Source organism: Onychomys torridus, chromosome 3 (genome assembly GCF_903995425.1).
Source record: "Onychomys torridus chromosome 3, mOncTor1.1, whole genome shotgun sequence".
NCBI lineage: Eukaryota > Metazoa > Chordata > Mammalia > Rodentia > Cricetidae > Onychomys > Onychomys torridus.
The window spans coordinates 133,233,228-133,254,035 of NC_050445.1; the positions used below are offsets into that span (position 1 = coordinate 133,233,228).

The following is a 20,808-nucleotide window of genomic DNA, read 5'->3' on the forward strand; positions in this document are numbered from 1 at the left end:
TTTGTCTTGTCTTTGGGATTTTTAACTGCGGAAAAAGATTTGATCATAAAAGCTGTTGAGTTAAACAAATATGTAAATTTTAAAGGTACCTTGACTTCAAAATTTGGATATAAGGATATGTTGCTTTGGAAAAGAGTCTCTGCTTTTGTTTCCACAGAAAGCCAGAGGCTGTGGATTTGTTCCAGATTAAGATACATCAGGTTTGATCAGCCAAGACCACCTGAAAGGTCTCCGATGACACCATGGCCCAGATGATCCAACATCCAAAATGGTTTCAAGGCAACTGGCTCAGAGGTTCACCCTAATGGACTACTCCATAATCCTAAAATTTTCTTTGTGTCCCCATAAGATACAGCGCCCCCCTCCAGCAGGAAGTAGTAAGAGAAACTACACCCACATTCCCAAAATTATCAAGCTGGCTTTGGAGATGGAATTGGCTCACTCCTTCTCTAAACCCAGACATATTGCTAAAAGAAAAGGTTAAGAGATTCTTGTGTCCCAAATCAGAAGAGCCCTCTGGTGTGGGACAGAGAAAAACCAATATTTTTCTTTAAAGCAGTTTGATTATAAATGAGATCTCTTTCTAAAGAAGAAAAGGGGATATGATACAGATATAATAGGATGAAAGGGTAGATTAAGGAACTTACTTCTAAAGAGCAACAACTTGTTTAAAATGTTTTACATTGGTTTAGATTTTAGTCTATTGATACAAACTTAGTTAATTTTGTTATACTATGTATATATTTCTACTCGTGTTTAAGGTTTGTATAGCTCATTTTAAATTAAAATGGATAATTAAAAATAGATTAATAATTAGTCATCTATGATAATCATACTCGTAGCCATGTTAGTTATGTCTTCTAAACATACATAGACATATTTCATAGATAGGTAATCTTCAAATACTTCAAAGACCTACAGAATATGGCATTTAAAATTTAGACTTTCTGGACAGTGAGACATGTCTGCTCCTGGCAGCACCGATTTACTTCAGAGAGGAGGATGGGCATTGAAGACACTTCATATGGAGTTTATCTTCACCTTGGCAAAAATAGCCATTTGGGCAAGAAACTGTTCTTGCCTGGACTGCTCGATCACCTGGACATGCAGGACCCATTGAAAGGTGACCACTGTACTTTGCTTTCAAAATGGTCCTTCAGGTTCCTGCTTCACAAAGGAAACTGCCAGACATTCTACAGGACACTGAGAGAAGTGACCGAGAGACTCTATCCCTGTGGGCTGAAGACAAATGCCCCAACTTTACAAAGGAACATTAGGTGACTGTCCAGGCTGCCAGCTGTCTCTGTCTACTCTTGCAAGACTCCTAAAAAATGCTTACATCCTTCTCCCGGTTCTCAGGTAATATTATATCCTTCTGAGGTCTTTGATGTGGTTGAAGGCTAAATAGTTATAATTTCCTCAGTTATGATAAAAGATAAGTTAGATATAAAACCTTAGACTCACAAATATAAGATAGATAGGGTATCTTCTTTAACATTGAAACTGTAATTCTTGCTAGATAATTGTTTTGTTATATGTAATTGTACTATGTAAAAGTTAAAACCTTCCTTTAAAAAAAAAAAAGAAAAGGGGAAGTGCTGTGGATATCGCTCTGTGTAAATAAAATTCTGATTGGCCAGTGGCCAGGCAGGAAGGATAGTGTAGGCGGGACAAGAGAGAAGAGAATTCTGGGAAGTAGAAGGTTGGGGGGAGACACCGCCAGCCGCCGCCATGAGAAGCAACATGTAAAGACACTGGTAAGCCACAAGCCATGTGGCAAAGTATAGATTAATATAGAAATGGGTTAATTTAAGATAGAAGAAGTAGATAACAAGCAGCCTGCCACGGCCATACAGTTTGTAAGCAATATAAGTTTCTGTGTGTTTACTTGGTTGGGTCTGAGAGACTGTGGGACTGGTGGGTGACAGAGATTTGTCCTGACTGGGCCAGGCAGGAAAACTCTAACTACATAGAGAAACACATCTCAACATAATAAAGGCTATATAAGACATATCCACAGCCAACACTATCCTAAACAGAGAAAAACTTGAAGCAATTCCATGAAAATCAGGAATGAGAGAGCTCCCTGTTTGGTTGGAACCCCTGCTCACCCCTGTTTGGTTGGAACCCCTGCTCACCCCTGTACAAGCTGGGGAAACCCCATCTGCCTTACTTCCTTCCCCCACCTCACCTGCACTAAAAAAACTTTGAACAAAGGAATGGCGCCAAAAGCCCGGCTGCAATCCGCCTTTCTGACATGACCAGCCCACTCAAGTGCCTGCCAGGGGCTTAGCTTTTGACCATACCTGGGCACAATCCAAGCTCCTGGCTGGCACATCATCACCCCTCAACTAAGGTCTATAAAACCTCCCTGCCTCAGTCCAGGCGCGAGTTCTCTGTCCCCGTTCTTTAAGACCGTCCAACAAATCTGTATTTATCTGTTTTTCATCTCGTGTGATCTGGCCTCGGGGGAAACATGTCACTGCCCACTGTCCCCACACCTTTTCAGTCCTGTGCCTGAAGCACGAGCCGGAGCAGTAAGACAAGAGCAGGAAGAGAGAGGGACACAAACAGGAAGAGAAGTCAAAAGATCCTTATTTGCAAATGGCATGAGATCCTAAAAATTCCAACAGAAAACTTCTAGAAACAAACAAGTTCAACAAAGTGGCAGAGTAAAAAAAAAAAAAAAAAAAAAAAAATCAGTAGTTTTTCTATACACAACAGCAAACACACTGACAAAGACATGGTCACACTCCCATTAACCGCAGCACCAAAGACAATAAAGTATCTTGGAATAAACCAAACCAAGGAGACAAAATACCTCTACAATGAAAACTTCAAAAGTGAAAAGACATCATGTGTTCATGAATTGGTAGAATACTGTGAAAATGATCATCCTATGGCAGACTATTTATAGATTCAATGAAATCCCAATGAAAACACCCACAACATTCTTCCCAGAAATAGAAGTAAAATTTAAGATACATATGGAACCAAACAGGAGCTCAGAGAGCCAAAGCAAGCTTGAGCTTTAAAAATAAAAAGGCAGCATGCTTTCACCCAGCAGCTGAATATTTCCTTTCCATCTCACCCCACCCCAAGGACGGACAGTCTGATTAAATTCAGAACCTGTTACTGCTTGTATGCCAGAAACACTGACATGGGGAAATGATCTGTTAGAGAACCAAGAAGCCAGTGAGAAACACACAATCCTGAAGTCAGAAAATGTTCTTCTAAAGTAAGACTTTCATTATTTCACTGCATTTCAATGTGTGTGAGGGAGGTGAGGGCTGGTAGGAATTGTGTGTCCAGATGCTAGGTAAGCACTCTGCCACTGATATACTTCCAGTCCCAAATCTTCCCAAAGCACACAGACTGCTCAGCATTACCTCCTCTAAATCCCAATCATGAGGCGCCTCCACAAGAAATCTAGAGCAGTCCAGAGAGTCAGCCTTGTGCTTACACCCTCTGTCTGGCTGGCTGACTCGGAACAGCCCTCCAAGCTCTTCTAGGGTGTCTCCATCTTCGTCTTCATTATCCTCTGTCACTAAAGAGACCACCATAAGAGAAAGGTAAAAATAAAAATTTCAATCTTAGAGGACTTCTTGCCCTGAACTAGTTAAACCACACATCTTAGAATTTAAGGAACTGTGGTCCCTGTTCATTATAGACATGTTGTGTCCCTGGGCCACTCACCCACAAAGAGCCAAAAGGCCAAATAATGTGTCTGGAAGACTTGTCCCAGAGACCACCGAGGAGTAAATACTGGAGGCTGGGGAAGGGAGGCATTTAAAGGAAAAGATCTTCCAGAAGATCGTCTATGAAGAGCTCCCTTAGAACTTCTGTCAGTAAATGTCTAAATAAAGAGCAGTACAGATCACTCTCCAATTTCCTCTCATGGGGCAACTTATTTCTGCATTTTTTTTTTTCCGAAAAAGAACTGATACACAAATTTAACAAACTATAAAAAAATTAGTGAACATGGGCAAAGAGAACACAGGGTTCTCATTCTTACAAGGAAAGGGGGTGGGGGTTGACTTTCATAGGCAGAAATATGATCCTAACATTAAATTTAACAAAACAAAACAAATCCCATGAAGGACTTTATAAAATGATATAATGGATAATAATCTCATTAAAACTTTCATGCCAACTGAACAATATGTTATAAGACCAATTTATGGTCCCTGTGACATGATTATAAACATCTGCCAAGGCCAGCAAAAGGCTCAGCAGGTGAGGATGCTTGGTATGCAAGCCTGGTGGCCTTGGTTGGAACCTGGAAACCCATAAAAGGGTGAGAGAACCAAGTACATTTAAAGTCTGTTTTTAAAATTTCTGGTAATATATATATATATATATATAAGCTGATAGCCAGAAATAATGGATGTCAAAAGTGTAATTCCAATCCTTTTGTCTACCTCATTTCCTTTTCAGAAAACAATCTAAGAACCTACAACATTTTGAGCTCTAAATAGAGTTCCTCACCTGTCCCATAAATCAGCTTTCGAAGATTTGGAGCCGCTTGTTGCTGCCTCAGAAAGGCCTCTGCTGCCTTCCTGGAAAGGTCTTCCTTCCACTTGAGGGCACCTGAAAGACCAACACCCAGTTACACCTGCTCACTGGCCTCTGCCTCCAACTCCAAAGTTCACCCATCCTAAAACATGCTCACAACATGTTTAAGTAGTTAACAAACCCAAAGAGCAGACTCGGAAATGTAAACATCCTATTGACACCAACAGTGGGAGGATGCCTGGCATTTCTGGAGTATTTACCTGACGTTTCTAGGGAGCTGCTATTCTCTTCCTTGTGCTCTTCTTCCTCTTTGAGTAAAGTTTCAATGTCACTGGTCTCATCAACCATGTTCTCTGACTCCAGTTTCCGCCCACTGCCCCGCTGAGGACTTGCAAGCTTTCCCCTGACAACCCCTTTGTGTCCCGAGTCTTCATCCGAACTGAGTTCTTCAGACTCATCTTCAGATGGGAACGCCTCTTCGGCTGTACAATGACCAGAATCAGAAGTGGTGAGGGCTGCTTTTCTCACTAGGGAAGGCTGCTCTACATCCAGACGGTCCCTCCACTCATGAGCTGCTGACAGCCTTGCCCCGCTATCTCCTCCAGCAGATTTGGAGTGCCCGAAGTCTCCCTCTCCGGCAGCAGAGTCGTCATCTTCGCTGCTTTCGTCGGCTTCCTCCGCCGCCTCCTCTTCCCCAGAGCTCCTCTCAAGATTGTCATCGCTGTCGGCAAACGCTGGCGAGTCTGCCTCACTGTCCTCCTCCTGCTCCTCAAGTTTTGGTCGCTTGCTTCCCCTAACCGACTCGTATTTACAGTTGGTGGCTTTAGCCCCTTCCTCTTCCTCTTCCTCATCACTGGAGCCACTTTCCGTTCTGTCACCTTCAGACATTTCTCCATCATCTTCACTGTCTTCATCTCCAGACTCATCTTCTGTGTCTCCAAAAACAGCTTTCCGACGTACTCGACCAGTCTTCACATCCAGCTGCTTTTCCTCTTTCGGCATCCACAGCCTATATTTCAAATAAAAAGAACTAATTCAAAGTGTACAGCAGTTAGCTAGTAGAAATGCCAACCCACTATGCTGAGAAACGGGAGGCTGAGGCAGTAGGGGTCAAGGTTCTAGCCTGCCTGAGCTCACAGGAAGGTAAGTTTACAAGGGCAACTTGGTAATTAGTGAGACCCTGTCCCCAAACAGAAATTTATTTCTATGGGGTAGAGTTGTTGGTAGAACTCTGCCCCGGCCTGTGCAGAGCCCCGTGCTCACTCTTAGCATTACTAAAGAAACAGCACTATTATACTCCCAAAATGACAGCACAAGGAAATGACAGGTAACTAGTAAGCAAACCCATACAGCTGCCTAATGACACACTCGAAAGGCACTAACAGAACAAGGAGACTCTTGTTAGAAACGAACAAAGCAACTTCTATTTTAGGAAACCGAGTCCAAAGGGAAGCTAGTACTTAGTACACCTTTAAAAACCAACTCCAGGTCCAAAGGACAATGTAAGCCTGGGTCACCTGTTGTTTCAGAAAATACTACACCCATGCTCACAGATTAGTGGGATGTGTCTACATGACACGAGACAAGATACTGAGGCTCACAGCTGAGACCATGCAGACATCAGAGAAAACAGTAATGGGATGGGAACACACAAACTAAAACCAAAGTCCAGAGTCAGCAGTGATACTGAAAGCAAGCGGGAAGGGAAAGCTCGTGGTTAAAGAATGCCAGCTGGCCGGAGTTCTGAACAGCGCTCTGCGGGTTGGGGACTCATTTTTTGGGCGCTGCTGAGTTTGTAGAGTATGATAAAAGAGGCCGAGGAGCCGGGTGTTAGTGGCGCACACCTGTAATCCCAGCACTCAGGAGACAGAACCAGGCGGATCTCTGTGAGTTCGAGGCCAGCCTGGGCTACCAAGTGAGTTCCAGGAAAGGCGCAAAGCTACACAGAGAAACCCTGTCTCAAAAAAACCAAAAGAAAAAAAAAAAAAAAAGGGCTGAGGAAATGCCCCAGCAGTTCAGAGCACTCACTGATCTTACAGAAGACCTGGGTTCCATTAAGTGGTACAGAATTATTGAGTTGGTAAAGTTATGAGATAAAACAACTGCAATTTACCCTAAGACAGTTCTTAGGTCAGAAACACAAATAGCAGAACAATGACTATATAAAAAAATTTATTAAAGAATACATAGACAAAGAAAATGCTCAGGATATTTAAATTATAAAGTTATTAATTAATTATGTGTATGTATGTGTGTGCCTACAGAGTTTATGTGTACCATGAGCATGTAGGTGGCCAAAGCAGTCAGAGTTCCTGGAACTGGAGTTACGGGCATTTGTAAGGTTATAAATATAGGTGCTGGGCACTAAATCCCAGTCCTCTGCAGAAGTAAGATGTGCTCTGACCCACTGAGCAATCTCTCAAGCCCCAGGAATAATGACCCTTAAATGAACTCTTTAATTTTTCAAGTTACCATGCTAGGCAATAATGCACAATATACTAAATAATACTATAGTCTATCTTTCAGAATGACTATGAAGCGTGAGTAGAACAAAAATCAATGTTTAGCAAGCACCCACTAAGTACAATGGCACATGAGCATACAAACTCCCAACCCGGGCTGAAAAATGAGCCATGCTAATGACATCTACCATGGCGACAAAGCAATGTATGGAAGACTTTCAGCGACAAGGCATGTGCCTTTGGACAAGACCTGAGTAAGCAGCTACATACTATTCTAGAATTTTGGTCGCTAAATAATATCCAAGCAGTCTCCTAGAAAACTAAAAGCAATCAACAGAACAGTTTGTATAGTACTTGAGCAGTAATAGGAATATTTCTGTTGAAAATAAGTCTTGTATTTTATCATGAGAAAATACAATATTATGTAATGCTACATAAGTGAAAACCCAACAAGAAGCACATGAATATACACAGTAAACCAAAAAGCCTGGAGTCAAATCCCATCAAAATAAAAACTGTGGTGATAGAATGGTAGGTAATGTAATTTTTACTTTAACTTTTTTAAAATTAAAAATCAGGCCGGGCGGTGGCGGCACACGCCTTTAATCCCAGCACTCGGGAGGCAGAGGCAGGCGGATCTCTGTGAGTTCGAGGCCAGCCTGGTCTACCAAGTGAGTTCCAGGAAAGGTGCAAAGCTACACAGAGAAACCCTGTCTCGAAAAACCAAAACCAAAAACAAAACAAAACAAAAAAATAGGAAAAAGCTAGTAACATGGGTCACCGAGTAAAGGCACTTGTTGTCAAACCTGACTTTCTGAGTTTGATTCCTGGAACACAGTAAACAGAGAACCAACTCTAACGATCTGTATGCAAGCTCGCTCGCACTCGCTCGTGCTCTCTGTCACTGTCACACACACACACACACACACACACACACACACACACACACACACACACATACACACACACACACACAAATGCTAATAAATAAATAACTTAGGAAAATGGTAGACTTACCCTTGATTATCGATATCTTCTGACCCCAGCGGTTTGGAATCAGAAAAAAGTGTCACTCTGCTTGAAGCCATCTTGGCATCGATACTGGCATGGGTGGAGATGAGACTCTGGACCAGTTCATGGGTAGGGCCTGGTTCCTCCTGCCAAAGCCAGGAAAAATGTGCAAGTGAGGAAAACACAAGGATTCTGGCGACACGCTGGCTGCATCACTTCTCAAAACTACCCTAAACTTGAGCTAGAGACGACTCAGCAGTTCTGACTACACACTGCTCATGCAGAAGACCTATGAGCTCATTTTCTAGCACAGTGCCCATGCCAGAAGGCTCACAGCTGCCTGGAACCCCTGCACCATCTGACATGTCTGCCTCTGTGGCCACCTGAACACACATATGTGTATACATGTATACAGAGAGACACAGACACATACACAAAAATAATAAATCTTTTTAAAAATTACCTTATAGTTCTAAAAACCTTCTTAAACTTGATCCCCAACACTGTAAACACCTCTCAATTCACGCAGTACATAATCTGGTAACCTAAGCCCTTAGCTAGGAAAACTCCAGGTCTCTACACTACAAGCAAGAACAATTTTAACCCAATAAGATTACATTTCAAAACCTAACAAAAAATCTAAGTCCCCATCATTGCCAAGGCAAAGGGAACACCATGGAATACAGGATGGAGGCCAGGAATAATGCTATGTGACACTGTCCTCTGCACTAGGCTGGGCCACTGTACTCAAGAACTGACATCTGCTGTGCTGAGCTACACAAGGCGGAACCTGTCAACATTCTCACTTGGGTTGGGGAGGGGTTCATAAGGCATCATCTCTCCCTGAGGAGCAACCGACAGTTAATGGCTGCTGAGGGGAGTCTCTGTTGTTGTGTTTTAATGTGTAGCATGTAATGTGTTTTGCCCACACATTTCCATCTGTGCACTACTTGCATGCCTTTATGCCTGCAGAGGCCAGCAGAGGGTGTTGGTTTCCCTGGAACCAGAGTAAAAGTCAGTTGTGAGCCACCATGTAGATGCTGGAAAGGTCCTCTACAAGAGCAGATAGTGCTCTTAACCTCTGTAGTCCACATCCAGTAAATAACTCCAAACCTATTCTTATGTAAACACCCTAATTAAACTCAGTGAGTCGTTATAAAAAAATGACATGCTGCCGGGTGATGGTGGCGAACACCTTTAATCCCAGCACTCAGGAGGCAAAGGCAGGCAGATCTCTGTGAGTTTGAGGCCAGCTTGGTCTACAGAGTGAGTTCCAGGACAGCCACAGCTGTTTCACAGAGAAACCGTTTTGAAAAATCTTAAAAAAAAAAAGAAAAAGACATGCTGAGAAGCTTCAGCAGGAAGATGAGGGGCACAAGGAGGGAAGTGAGTATGGAAACTGCTGGACTCCATCATGGACACACGCTGGAGCTAGGCAGGGTGAGTCTGGAAGGAGGAGCACCTACTGAAGGTGGCCAGGAGTGTGGGGGAGAGAACTGGGGTGACAATGATCAAAATATAATACACACATACAGAAAATATCAAGGAAATCCTTCCAAAAGAACCTCAAATTTCTTACACTTACACACACACACCTGGCTCTAACACAGGGAAGAGAAAGTTCAACAGGAAAAGCAAGGAGGATAAACAACACATAGGATGTTTAATAAAACCTCAAGAAATCACTATTTTATATTACATATATAACACATGCAGGCACAGGTGTACACACACAGAGTAAGAGATCCTAAATGAAGTATGCCACTGGCAATGCTCTTAGCCACAGACTATCTAACAAAACCCCCAGTACCCAGTACGAAAAACTTCCATGTGAGTGGTTGGTCAGGGGATCCAAGTGACTCCCAGAACAATTCAAGCTACTGCTGTCGTCCTTGGTTGCTTCTCAGAGGTTGAAGGTAAGGTCCTATTGCTGAAGATACCACGTACTTCGGACACAGAACCTAGAGGATTCAAGCTAGATCCAACCTGAAAGCTCCTAGTGATCATAGTACCAGGAAATACTAAGCAAGCCACCAAGGGAAGGAAGCAATGAACAGTCCTACCCAGCTGCGATGCCAATGAACTACAACAATGGCCGATGTGGTAAGATGTCCCTAAAGGTGTAATATCGGCACTCACATCTGGGTGATAATCACCAGCTGTCTAAATGGACTAAGGAAGGAAACCATGCTTGGTATTAGAAAGCTAACCATGAGGGGCCAGTGAAGTCATAGATCTTAGAGGACTTACGACCACCACTTTACAAGACAAGCTTAATTCCCAACTGCGTCCTCAAATGTATCCATGTACCCACACAGAAGTGTAACTATCACCCTCATCCAACAGCTTCTCTACAGCAAACAGCAACCACTAGAGGAAACTGTAACTGGTCACACTGCAGAGGTCAGCAGATGGTGGGGAGCCCAGTCTCAATGGACATACAACACAACCCCTGACCTAAGCTTCAGAGAACAAAGAGGGTCAGAAAGACTGTAAGCACTGGAGGAGCAGCAGGTCTGTGGTTAAGACTGTTTCCTAGAAATGGCAGGGCAGCTACACCCTTGACATCTCAACAGAATGGCTGCCTAGACAAGACCTGAACTATGACAACACCAAAAGTCACACTAACTCGACAGGGGGAACCTTCACGAGATCCCACCCACAGACAAAGAACATGACAGCTGAGGCCTGCTGAGGGAGAGAATTAGTCTTCCCCAGGGATGAGTCCCCTGAACAATTATCCAATACAAACTGGTCAGCCCTGAAATACATACAAATACCATCAAAAGAATAAAAGAAAAAATACCACTAATTACTTACACACACACACACACACACACACACACTACACATACCAGCCAGAGCTATGTAGAGAGACCCTGTCTCAAAAAAAAAAAAAAAAAAAAAAGACAAGAAAGAAAAGCAAAGCCAGAATAAGAGCACTAGACCTAGGAAACACCAGTTTTCTAGAAAGAAGATGAGCATGGCAGGGGTGCTAACAAGTGGGGACTTCAAATCTGAAGAGCAGGAAGGACGGGATTTTTATTTTCTGCTTGCTACAATGAAAACCATCCTTTATAACCAATTCAATTCTTTTTATCATAACTTGGATTAAAAGAAATAAAGCTTTAATAACTAGAAGATGGACACAATAGTTGACAAAAAGATTTGCAAAGAACAATTCAGAAAAGAGACCCTTTCTTATCCTCCCTGTGCTGATTCCCTGCGGGACTCCACCCTCCTGAATGCTTAAGGGAAGCTCCTTGTCTGTGAATCCAGCATATTGGACGTTAACTGCTTAGATGCAAGATTGTAAAACATCAGGAGCGGGGGTGGGGCTTTAGCTCAGTGGTAGAGCGCTTGCTTAGCAAGCACAAGGCTCGGGGTTTGATCTTCAGCTAAAAAAAAAAAAAAAAAAAAAATCAGAAGCGAACTTCTGCCCACCAGGGTTCTCCCATTATGCTGTAAGCCTATATTTAAGACCTCCCTCCTTCAATAAATGGCATTCGGCATTCAAAAAAAAGAAGGAAAAGAGGGAGGTCAAGATCATGATGGGGAAACCCACAGAGACAGCTGACCGGTGCTAGTTGGAGCTCACTGACTCTGGACTGACAGCTCAGGAACCTGCATGGGACCGAACTAGGCCCGCTGAATGTGGGTGACACTTGTGTGGCTTGATCTGTTTGTGGGGTCCTTGGCAGCAGGACCAGGACTTATCCTAGGTGCATGAACTGGCTTTTTGGAGCCTATTCCCTGTGGTGGGATACCTTGCTCAGCCTTGATACAATGGGGAGGGGCTAGGCTCTCCTTCAACTTGGTATGCCAGACTTTGTTGACTACCATGGGAGGCTGTACCCACTCTGAGGAGTGGATGGGGGTAGAGTGGGAGGGAGTTGAGGAGGTGGGAGAGGGGAGGGAGGGGGAACTGCGGTTGGTATGTGAAATGAAAACAAATTTAATAAAGACCCTTTCTTACCATTGCCTGAAAGCCATGGCTACCACCGAGGTCGACGTAGACAGCATCTTTGTCATACAGCACACCCCCAACGCCAGAGAGAGGAGCATAGACCAGCTTCTCCTTCTCATTCAAACAGCGCTTCTTTTGCTGTTCCGGGAGAGCACAGGGGTCCGGGAGAAAACTGACATCACTGACAGCAAAATCCCCTACGCCTGGAAGACAGGACCCAGGAAGCAACTTGACAAGAAGTCAAATATTCACAAGTGTCCAACGTTGGGAAAACACATCCCTGCATCTGCAGGCTTGAGGCGTGACCCATAAAAGGCACTGAGGCAGTAGACCTTGCTATCTAGACAGTATCTCAACATTTTGGCAGATGATACACAATTGGGTTATTTCTAAAACCTCCAGACCACGGTTCTGCCTTCTTTGGTCATTTCTCAATGTTCTGGAGGAACGAAACCACCCCAAGAGGTTGACAAATACAGTGTGCTTTCCAGTAAGAGAATACCTGGCATGTGAATCTGGCTGTTATTTTTCAGGTAAGCCCCTCGTAAATAACCATAAAGAGACACCTTTCGGTCACACTTGATGTTTGTGCGGATGTCCTCAGGGTTTGTTAAATCTTCCATCCTAGAAAAATGAATACAATCACACTGCAGGAAGAAACGTAAAAAGTACTTACACTTCTCGTCACATGTTGACCACTCTTGTTCATGGGCTGGGAGCACAGCTAGGTGGTTCAACACTGCCCAGCACATAAGGCTTGGAGCTCAATCTTGAGCACCACAAGAACAAGACTTGCTCCTTAAGCACATCATTTAGAAAACTACAAGATACAGAAATATGGAAGCATGGTTCACTGTGTTCCAGAGGACAAAGGAGCAAAACTATGACTGCCTCCAACTGGCTCCATATGGTAATGCACTTCACAAGACACTGGGTCAGGGAAGAGCACAGAACATGTTTAGAAAAACCCTTTATGGAAGAATTAAGATTAAGCTGCTGGCTGAGGTTTTGCTTTGTCTTGGATTCCTCTAAGGAAGAAATTGGAGGCTGAGAAAACAAAACACAAGTAAAGCAGAGGTACCAAGTAACTGGTACTCTAGGCACAAGGACTTCATCACTGACGCCTCAAAATTTTCCCATTTTTCTGTTAGCCAGTTTGTTTGGTTTTGTGTTGTTGTTTGGTTGGTTGGTTTTTCAAGACAGGGTTTCTCTGTGTGTAGCCCTGGCTGTTCTGAACTCGCTTTGTAGACCAGGCTGGCCTCGAACTCAGAACTCAAGCAATCCGCTTCTCTCTGCCTCCTGAGTGCTGGGATTAAAGGTGTGTGCCACCACCACCTGACCACCCAACTTTGTTTAAAGAGAGAGAGAAAGACACAGACAGACAGGCAGGCAGTAGCGGTACACGTCTTTAATCCCAGCACTCCAAGACATATGTAGGCCAGCCTGGTCTACAGAGTGAGTTCCAGGGCAGCCAGGACTACACAGAGAAACTTATCTCAAAAACAAAACAAAACAAACAAACAAACAACAAAAAAACCCACACAAACAAAAAAGAAGAAAAAGACAAAAATGCTAGGAATCAGTCGGAGGCTTTGTGCAAGCACTCTAATGCACTGAGCTGCATCCCCAGCCCTTAGCTTCACTGGAAATGTTTATAATTATTTGCCCTAGAAAGCACAGCATCTTCCAGTGACTGCACATAACAGGCACTATCTCTGATCCTTCTCAAGCCTTAAAAAAGTGAAAGTAAAATATACAGACCTGGACGAAGAGCAACTCACACTTATATTTTACCTGTCTGCCAGGATGTAAGGATGAGAAGTTTGCCATGTGAGAGGCCTAAACTTCATAACTGTAATAAATCGGCCCAGGTTGTGAATCTCTTGGTTCTGATATTCTCCATGTACCATTCCAGAAAGGTAGAACAGCTTGGCACCCTAAACATTAAAAAGAAAAAAGAAGTAAAAATGAAAGTCAATTACATGCATGTCAACACCACAAGAAGCAGGGTCATTAGAATAGAAGCCAATGTCTTGGTGCTTTCAAAGCTGGCTGCTTTCTTCAGGACTTGTCATGTGAGGGTCTCACCAAAGCAAACTCCTCTCAGTTAAACACCAGCGTCTGTGGAGAAGAAGGCACTGAGGTTCCTAAGCAGAGAAAGGACTCTGTGACCAATGGGCCACAGTAGTACGAGGAGAAGAAATGGCAGGTCCTGGTCCTGAACTAGCAAAAACTTGGGAAGCACTGCATCAGACCAGACCTGGAGAGGGTACTCTCTCTGACGGATGTGTACAGAAGCAAATGTGATACGTCAAGAGACACGGATAAAGACCACATGGGGAAACAGGCCAAGGACGAGAAATACGCGCATACAGCAAAACCCCAGAGATTTATGAAGAGCTCTTCATTCTGGCTGCTTGAAAGGGGCACAAGTGCAGGACTCGATAATAGTTTTTCTTCCTACCGGGTAGACTTCTGTCCAGAACCTATGCTTTAACCTCTTCTTGGTCTTCTTGAGTTGCTTGTTATGCTTGAAGGAGTCCAGATGGGTGAGAACGCCCATGATTTTAGGAAAGCCGTGTACTTGACAGATGTTTAGAAACTCAAATGTCTCCATTTCAAACCCAAAGCTGGCATCTATAAGCATTAGCACCTAAAAACAGAACACAATTTCTCACAGAAGCCAAAACAATCCTCCACCCAGACCAAGAGTCAGCAAGTTACAGCCCATGGGTTAAATCCAGCCACTCACTTGTTTGCTTAAATATTCAAAAAAAATGACACAAAAGGTATCTCCACTAATATTCATGCGCTCAAAACTACAAAATCATTTGTATTTCAGTAATTTAAAAAATATAAGGCTTACCAAGTTTATACTAGTTGTACTAAGAGTAACATTATTAATAAACCCCGAGTTAAAAACAATGTGTCTTTATTATCAATACAGTTTGATGGGACTAGAGAGAGGTGGTTCAACAGAGCACTTGTTCTTGCAGAGGACCCAGGCTCAATTCCAGGACCCACATGGCAGTTCACAACCATCTATAACTCTAGTTCCAGGGGATCAGACATCCTCTTCTGACCACTGCAGGCACCAGGCATGCACATGGTACACAGACTCACAAGCAAGCAAACCATTCATATACATATAATAAATGAATCTTAAAAAAAATTTTTAATCAGGACAGACTGGTAACTTTTATATTTTGGAGTCTTTCTGGTTCAAAGAACAAAAATCTATAGCTCTTGACATCTGGCATCTGGTTAAATTAATCTATCTCTCTCTCTCTCTCTCTCTCTCTCTCTCTCTCTCTCTCTCTCCAGGATATCTGTTATCCTGCCATGCTAGGTTAATAGACAACTTAAAAAAAAAAAAGTAATGACCACCACCAGTTCCCAAATTCAACTGGGGCTCCATTTTTTTCTTGTGCTTAGTACTATATAGATTTTCCATCGATAAACCCTGACTGCTTCATCCTACCATAACTGTGGCTGGATTTTTTTTTTTCAGTCCATCTGGCTCCTGTAGCCACTCAGACCCAAGTAAACATACAGAGACTTGTATTATTTATAAATTGTATGGCCATGGCAGGCTTTTTGTTAGCTAGATCTTACATCTTAAATTAACCCATTTTTATAAATCTCTATCTTGACACGTGGCTCGTGGTTTACCAGTACCTTTACCTCTTGCTTCCTCTTTGTGGTTAGTACTATATAGATTTTCCATTGATAAACTCTGTCTGCTTCACCCTACCATAACCATTAAGAATGGAATTTTATGCAACATACAAACTGTTGGGGGGTGGGGTCATCAAGCATCTTTCCCAGCTGTGAACCCCATGAGCTACAACAAAGACGACCTGCCAGTCTAGTTATGTACGCCACTCAAATGACCACTATGGTGGTAACCAACTGCCTTTTGACTGAATTTGAGGCCTGTTCCACATCTAGCATTGTAAACCTGGTCAAGAGCCCATGACTGGGGAGGTCATAGGCTCTAAAGGAGTCTACTACTGGCGTTTTTGTTAAAAGGACACGGTGTGAGACTGCCTTCTAAATGGTTATGTTTAGCCAGGGATAGTGATGCACACCTTTAATCCCAGCATCTGGGAGACAGAGACATGCAGATCTCTGAGTCTGAGACTAGACTGGTTTACATGGTAAGTTCTAGGCCAGCACACAGGGCTCATAGTAAGATCCTGTATCAGAAGTAAAAAACAATACAAATTGGATTAGTCCAATTCTAGGACTTTTCCAGAGATTCTTTTTGCGATGGTAGTTAACAGATTCGCTGCTGGTCAAAGTGCTAAGAAAAATGACTGTAGAGTGCTTGGCCCTAAAGAGGACATTGTCCCACTGTATCACCCTCTCCATGGCTCAGCAATGCTGCAGAACACAGGGTGAAAACAACTGTTAAAGCCAGCAGATGGGGAAGAGTGCAGTCAAGAATTCACTGTATCTGTGATTACCTGGACAAGACTGAGCCTATCACCATTCCCTCATGCATAAGCCTGAGACTCCATGCAGTTAATGGATTCTGGGAGGGACATTGGTCATAAATTGCCAGTGTTCTAATAAATAACCATAAGCAAATAAGCAGCCATAATTAAACACAGTGGGTCAAATAAATCACTAAATAAATAAATATAAAGACATTAGCCAAGCATGGTGGAGCACACCTTTAACTCTAGCACTCAGGAGGCAGAAGCAGGTGGATCTCTGAATCTAAGGCCATCTTGGTCTATAGAACAAGTTTCAGGGCAGCCAGGACTACACAGAGAAATCTTGTCTCAGGGGAAAAAAAATACGAACGAGAGAGAGAGAGAGAGAGAGAGAGAGAGAGAGAGAGAGAGAGAGAAAGAAAAAAAGAGAAAGAGAAAGAAAGACAGACAGACAAAGGGCTCATTCCAAGACAAATTTCTTAGCTGATGAGAGCCTTGACTTCATTGTATGTAAAGTACACATAATATCTGAATGAGCACATTGGTGGTAATGTGAGCCAAGTTTACAGAAAGCTATTAATAGGGAGAGTTCAAGAAATGGCAGGCAATGTACAAGCAAGTGTGTGTATATGTATGTGTCTCTGCATGCATATACTAATACAATCTTGCCGTGTTTGCCTGTGATTATTCTTATATTAATCTTGCCCACGCCTATGGTTTCATTTGGCTTTAGAATGCATTCATCATGCACATTCCATTTTTATGATAGTAACAATATCATAATTTCAACCACTTCTACTCTACCTTTCCTTAACAGCCACCAGTGTTCCCCTGCAATGAGATAAAGAGCCCATCACACTGTCACTCTCTCTGCCATGATCCAGGCCTCCTTACTGACTTACCAGATCTGCTACTTTAGCCAGATCAATCATCACATTGATGTCACACCCACATTCAATAATGGTAAGTCTGCGCTTTTTACCTGTAAGGACAAAGATGAAAGTTTACCTTTCAAAATCTTGAAAACACTCTATCATTAAGTCTATAATGATGATGTTTCTAACCGCACCCAGTAAAACACCATACACCTCTACAGGAATGTGATAGTTGTATCAGTTCCATCCTGGTTTTCTTACATTGGTCTCTCCTTAATTTTAAAATACAACAACTGCACCCAGATAAATAAAGGTATTAAAAAAGGTACAATCCTAGATGGGGTTTCTAATGACCATGATGCTGCTGATCCACAGGCCACTCTTTATCTCCATCAAACTTTTGTATACTCTCAATATGGCTAAAAAAGTCATCAAACATAATGTAACAGGATGTTCATGGTATAGTCATATGATCCTGTTCTACTACTATAAATAGAAATATCCCCAAACTAATAAGCCAAAATGTTTGTGGAACAGTAACTTTCCCAGTTAAAATATAATGATTAAGGATATCCCAAAGATAAAGAAATGTCCTACTCCACTGCTGCTATAACAAGGCACTTCTGTTTCTACCATTACCATTTGGGGAACTGACTTCATTTTCCCTCATTTAATAACAGAAATCTGAAACCCAGTGCTTGGGAGCCAGAGACAGGTGCATTTCTGTGAGTTCAAGGTCAGCCTGGTCTACATAGCAAGTTCCAGGGGTGCCAGAGCTACACAAAGAGACCCTAATTCAAAAACAGGAACAACAACCAAAAAAAGCATATAAATTCTCATAAAAGTAGCTTTGAGAAGCAAAGCAAGTGTCTGTGGTACATGGGAGCTAACTTATTACGAAATGCACATGCTCACAATGACAGGACCAGTGCTAAGTCTTTCCAAGAAGCACACTTGACAAAGTCAACCAGTCAGACTAAGGTGGTATATATCAACATCGTTATGTCTAAGAAGTTACCTTTGAAGTTACAGGCAACTCAGTAAAAGCAAACATGTGGTTATACGATGTAACAGCATTGGTATTATATTTTCTGTCTGAGCAAACAAAACTCAGGTTTGTTAGCCCTCAGGCACAATACTTGCCACACCAGCTCCAAGGCAGCACTCCCTACCTGACACAATTGTCACAGGGCCTCTGATCTCAGTCAACCTCTGTCTGGTAAAATTCCGAATGAGGCACCGTATCAAAGTGCTCTTTCCAACTTTTGGAGGCCCCATCACCACGACCACTATTGGTGGAGGTTCTAGTGGAGTTCGGTCAACCACTGGAATGTGATGCTTTTTTGTCTTTAAATCCTGAGTCCTAATGGTTTTGAAGGAAAAAAAAAAAGTTTACTTCCAGAACACAAAAGACCTTAACATGTTAAAGTTAGATTTTATAGAGAAAAGATAATACAATTAACTTTAACTGGCTAATTTCTAACCCTCCCCTCCTTCCAAAATCTATTCTTCACTAAAGATAAAACAGATGACTAAAAAAATAAAGCTAATAATAATCAAACACATAGTAAATCAGATTGATTTGACTTTAATGTTTAAGAGAATGGACAAAGATGGAGACAGTATATAACACAAGCAGAGGTATAGGAGATAATGAAAATGTTCTATCAATCAACTGGCTATTTAATTTGTGCCCTGGACCTGTTTTCTTATCCACAGAAATGGGATAAGAATAACTCCTAACCTCTTAATGCACTTGAAAGAATTGAATTAGGGCTGGGCAGCAGTCACACAAGCCTTTAATCCCAGCACTCAGGAGGCAGAGGCAGGGGAATCTCTGTGAATTTGAGGCAAGCCGGGTCTACAGAGTGGAGAAACCCTATCTTGAAAAAGCAAAAACAAACAAAAGAACTTAATTCAGTAATGTTTAAAAGACACTGCTGGATATATAGAATGTCTCCCTAAATACAATTATTTTAGTACTTTACATTAAATGAAGGGTGGGGGAGGGGCACATATTACCATGGAGATAGTTAAAGTTTACAAAATTTTTCTGTGAACTAATATAAATTCTTTTCTCTTGGGGAAAAAAAAAAAAGGCAAAGGACAGATGTTGGAGGCAAAATGCTCCTTTGGTTGGAGTTCTAAAATGTTAGGGAAAGCAATATGGCATTGCCTATGTCTTTCAGATCTTAACTAGACTCACAAAAGCCAATGTCATCTGAGAGGCTCCGACTACTTAATGAAATGGAACCAACGCCAGCTAAACACACCTGTGAAAGGACCGAGCCATCCGCACAGCAGACTGGACTGCAAAAGCTTTAGGGTTTCTCTTCCGGGCATCCTCTTCTTCTCCGAGCTGGAGATCCTGCAGGTACCGTTTCTTTTTCTTCTCAGCTTTAGGCCCACTGTGCTTCTTTCTGTGTTTCTTGTGATCCTTGGCCTCCATGGTGGCTGTTTATCAACTATAAATAAGTCTTAACCTATATGGAACAGGGTGGCATGGGGTGAGAATATGTTATAATCAGGGCAACGGGGGGGGGGGCAGTAATTTTCATTTGTTTATGAAGTAATGATATATTTATTCTCCAAACAGAGGTAGAAACTGCTTGGCTATCTTCAAATTCATCTCTTATGCAATAAAGTAGAAGAGTTACTGGTACCAATAGTATCCTCTTCCTATGTTTTATATATCTTAAAACCATCGGCAGTGTCCATTTTTGTGATGACAGAAATATACTCTATCTGCGACTCTCAATAGAGTAGCCATTAACTACACGTGGTTACAGAGAATTTCAAAGGTACCTTGGGAAACTGAAAAACAATCTTTAAATTTTAAACTGAAAGGGCCATATGTGGCAAGTGCCTACTATCCTGGACAAGTCAGGCCTAGCCATTCACTGAACTAATGAAGTGGCTTTCTAATTTAAACGAAAACATACGAGTTTAAAACATCACAACAGTGCTGGCCAGACCCGTCTCGCAGCAACTGGAGGAAGCACATTTTTCCCTACCTGTGCTCTCATCTTTTTGCTCCGGAAAACACACCGAACAGGAGCTGGGTAAGCCCCAGGTCACCTGCTGGAAGCACCCCTCGCCGCCCCATCTCCTCAGGGTCGGCCACCCACCCTCGCACTCCCCGGAGCACCTCTCCGGCGGTTGGGAAACTTGCCTTCCAGCCCCGACGCGCGGCTCGGGAGCAGCCTGTCGGAGGCTTGAGGACCGACCTCACCGGGAACCAGACTGACCGCCCGCACCTACGGGGCTCGCAGAATCGTCCAACCTCACAGCTGCAACTGCTCCAGCCCAAAAGCACGACACCGGAAGCGGATGTTGTCCCTCGCACGCACCCGCCGGAGGGAAACGAGAAACGGGAGAGAGAGACCCGCGGACGGATGGCTTTCAGGGGAAAGCCAGAAGTGAGCTCTTGATTGGCTGAGCGTGTGCGCAGGCGCGTTTGCCGCTTTCGCCCTGGCTCCACGCTCCTCCAAGTCCCTCCGGAAAATCTCTCTCTCTCCGGTCCAAGACAGTCTAGA

The 20,808-nt window shown here is 43.0% G+C and overlaps 1 protein-coding gene across 1 annotated transcript in view; it reads right to left on the reverse strand.

The window, feature by feature from the left end:
- Positions 1-20,606, reverse strand: part of Bms1 (BMS1 ribosome biogenesis factor) — a 42,511-nt gene extending 21,905 nt beyond the window's left edge. Inside the window, exons 1-12 of the mRNA XM_036182178.1 lie at positions 20,445-20,606; positions 19,546-19,755; positions 18,445-18,635; positions 17,300-17,379; positions 14,420-14,608; positions 13,750-13,892; positions 12,458-12,579; positions 11,965-12,158; positions 7,995-8,134; positions 4,776-5,524; positions 4,489-4,590; positions 3,390-3,547 (exon numbers count right to left, since the gene is read on the reverse strand). Of these exons, the coding sequence (XP_036038071.1) occupies positions 3,390-3,547; positions 4,489-4,590; positions 4,776-5,524; positions 7,995-8,134; positions 11,965-12,158; positions 12,458-12,579; positions 13,750-13,892; positions 14,420-14,608; positions 17,300-17,379; positions 18,445-18,635; positions 19,546-19,721 (2,244 nt within the window). The 5' untranslated portion in view covers positions 19,722-19,755; positions 20,445-20,606. The remainder of the gene's footprint in view (positions 1-3,389; positions 3,548-4,488; positions 4,591-4,775; positions 5,525-7,994; positions 8,135-11,964; positions 12,159-12,457; positions 12,580-13,749; positions 13,893-14,419; positions 14,609-17,299; positions 17,380-18,444; positions 18,636-19,545; positions 19,756-20,444) is intronic.
- Positions 20,607-20,808: the final 202 nt, after the last annotated feature.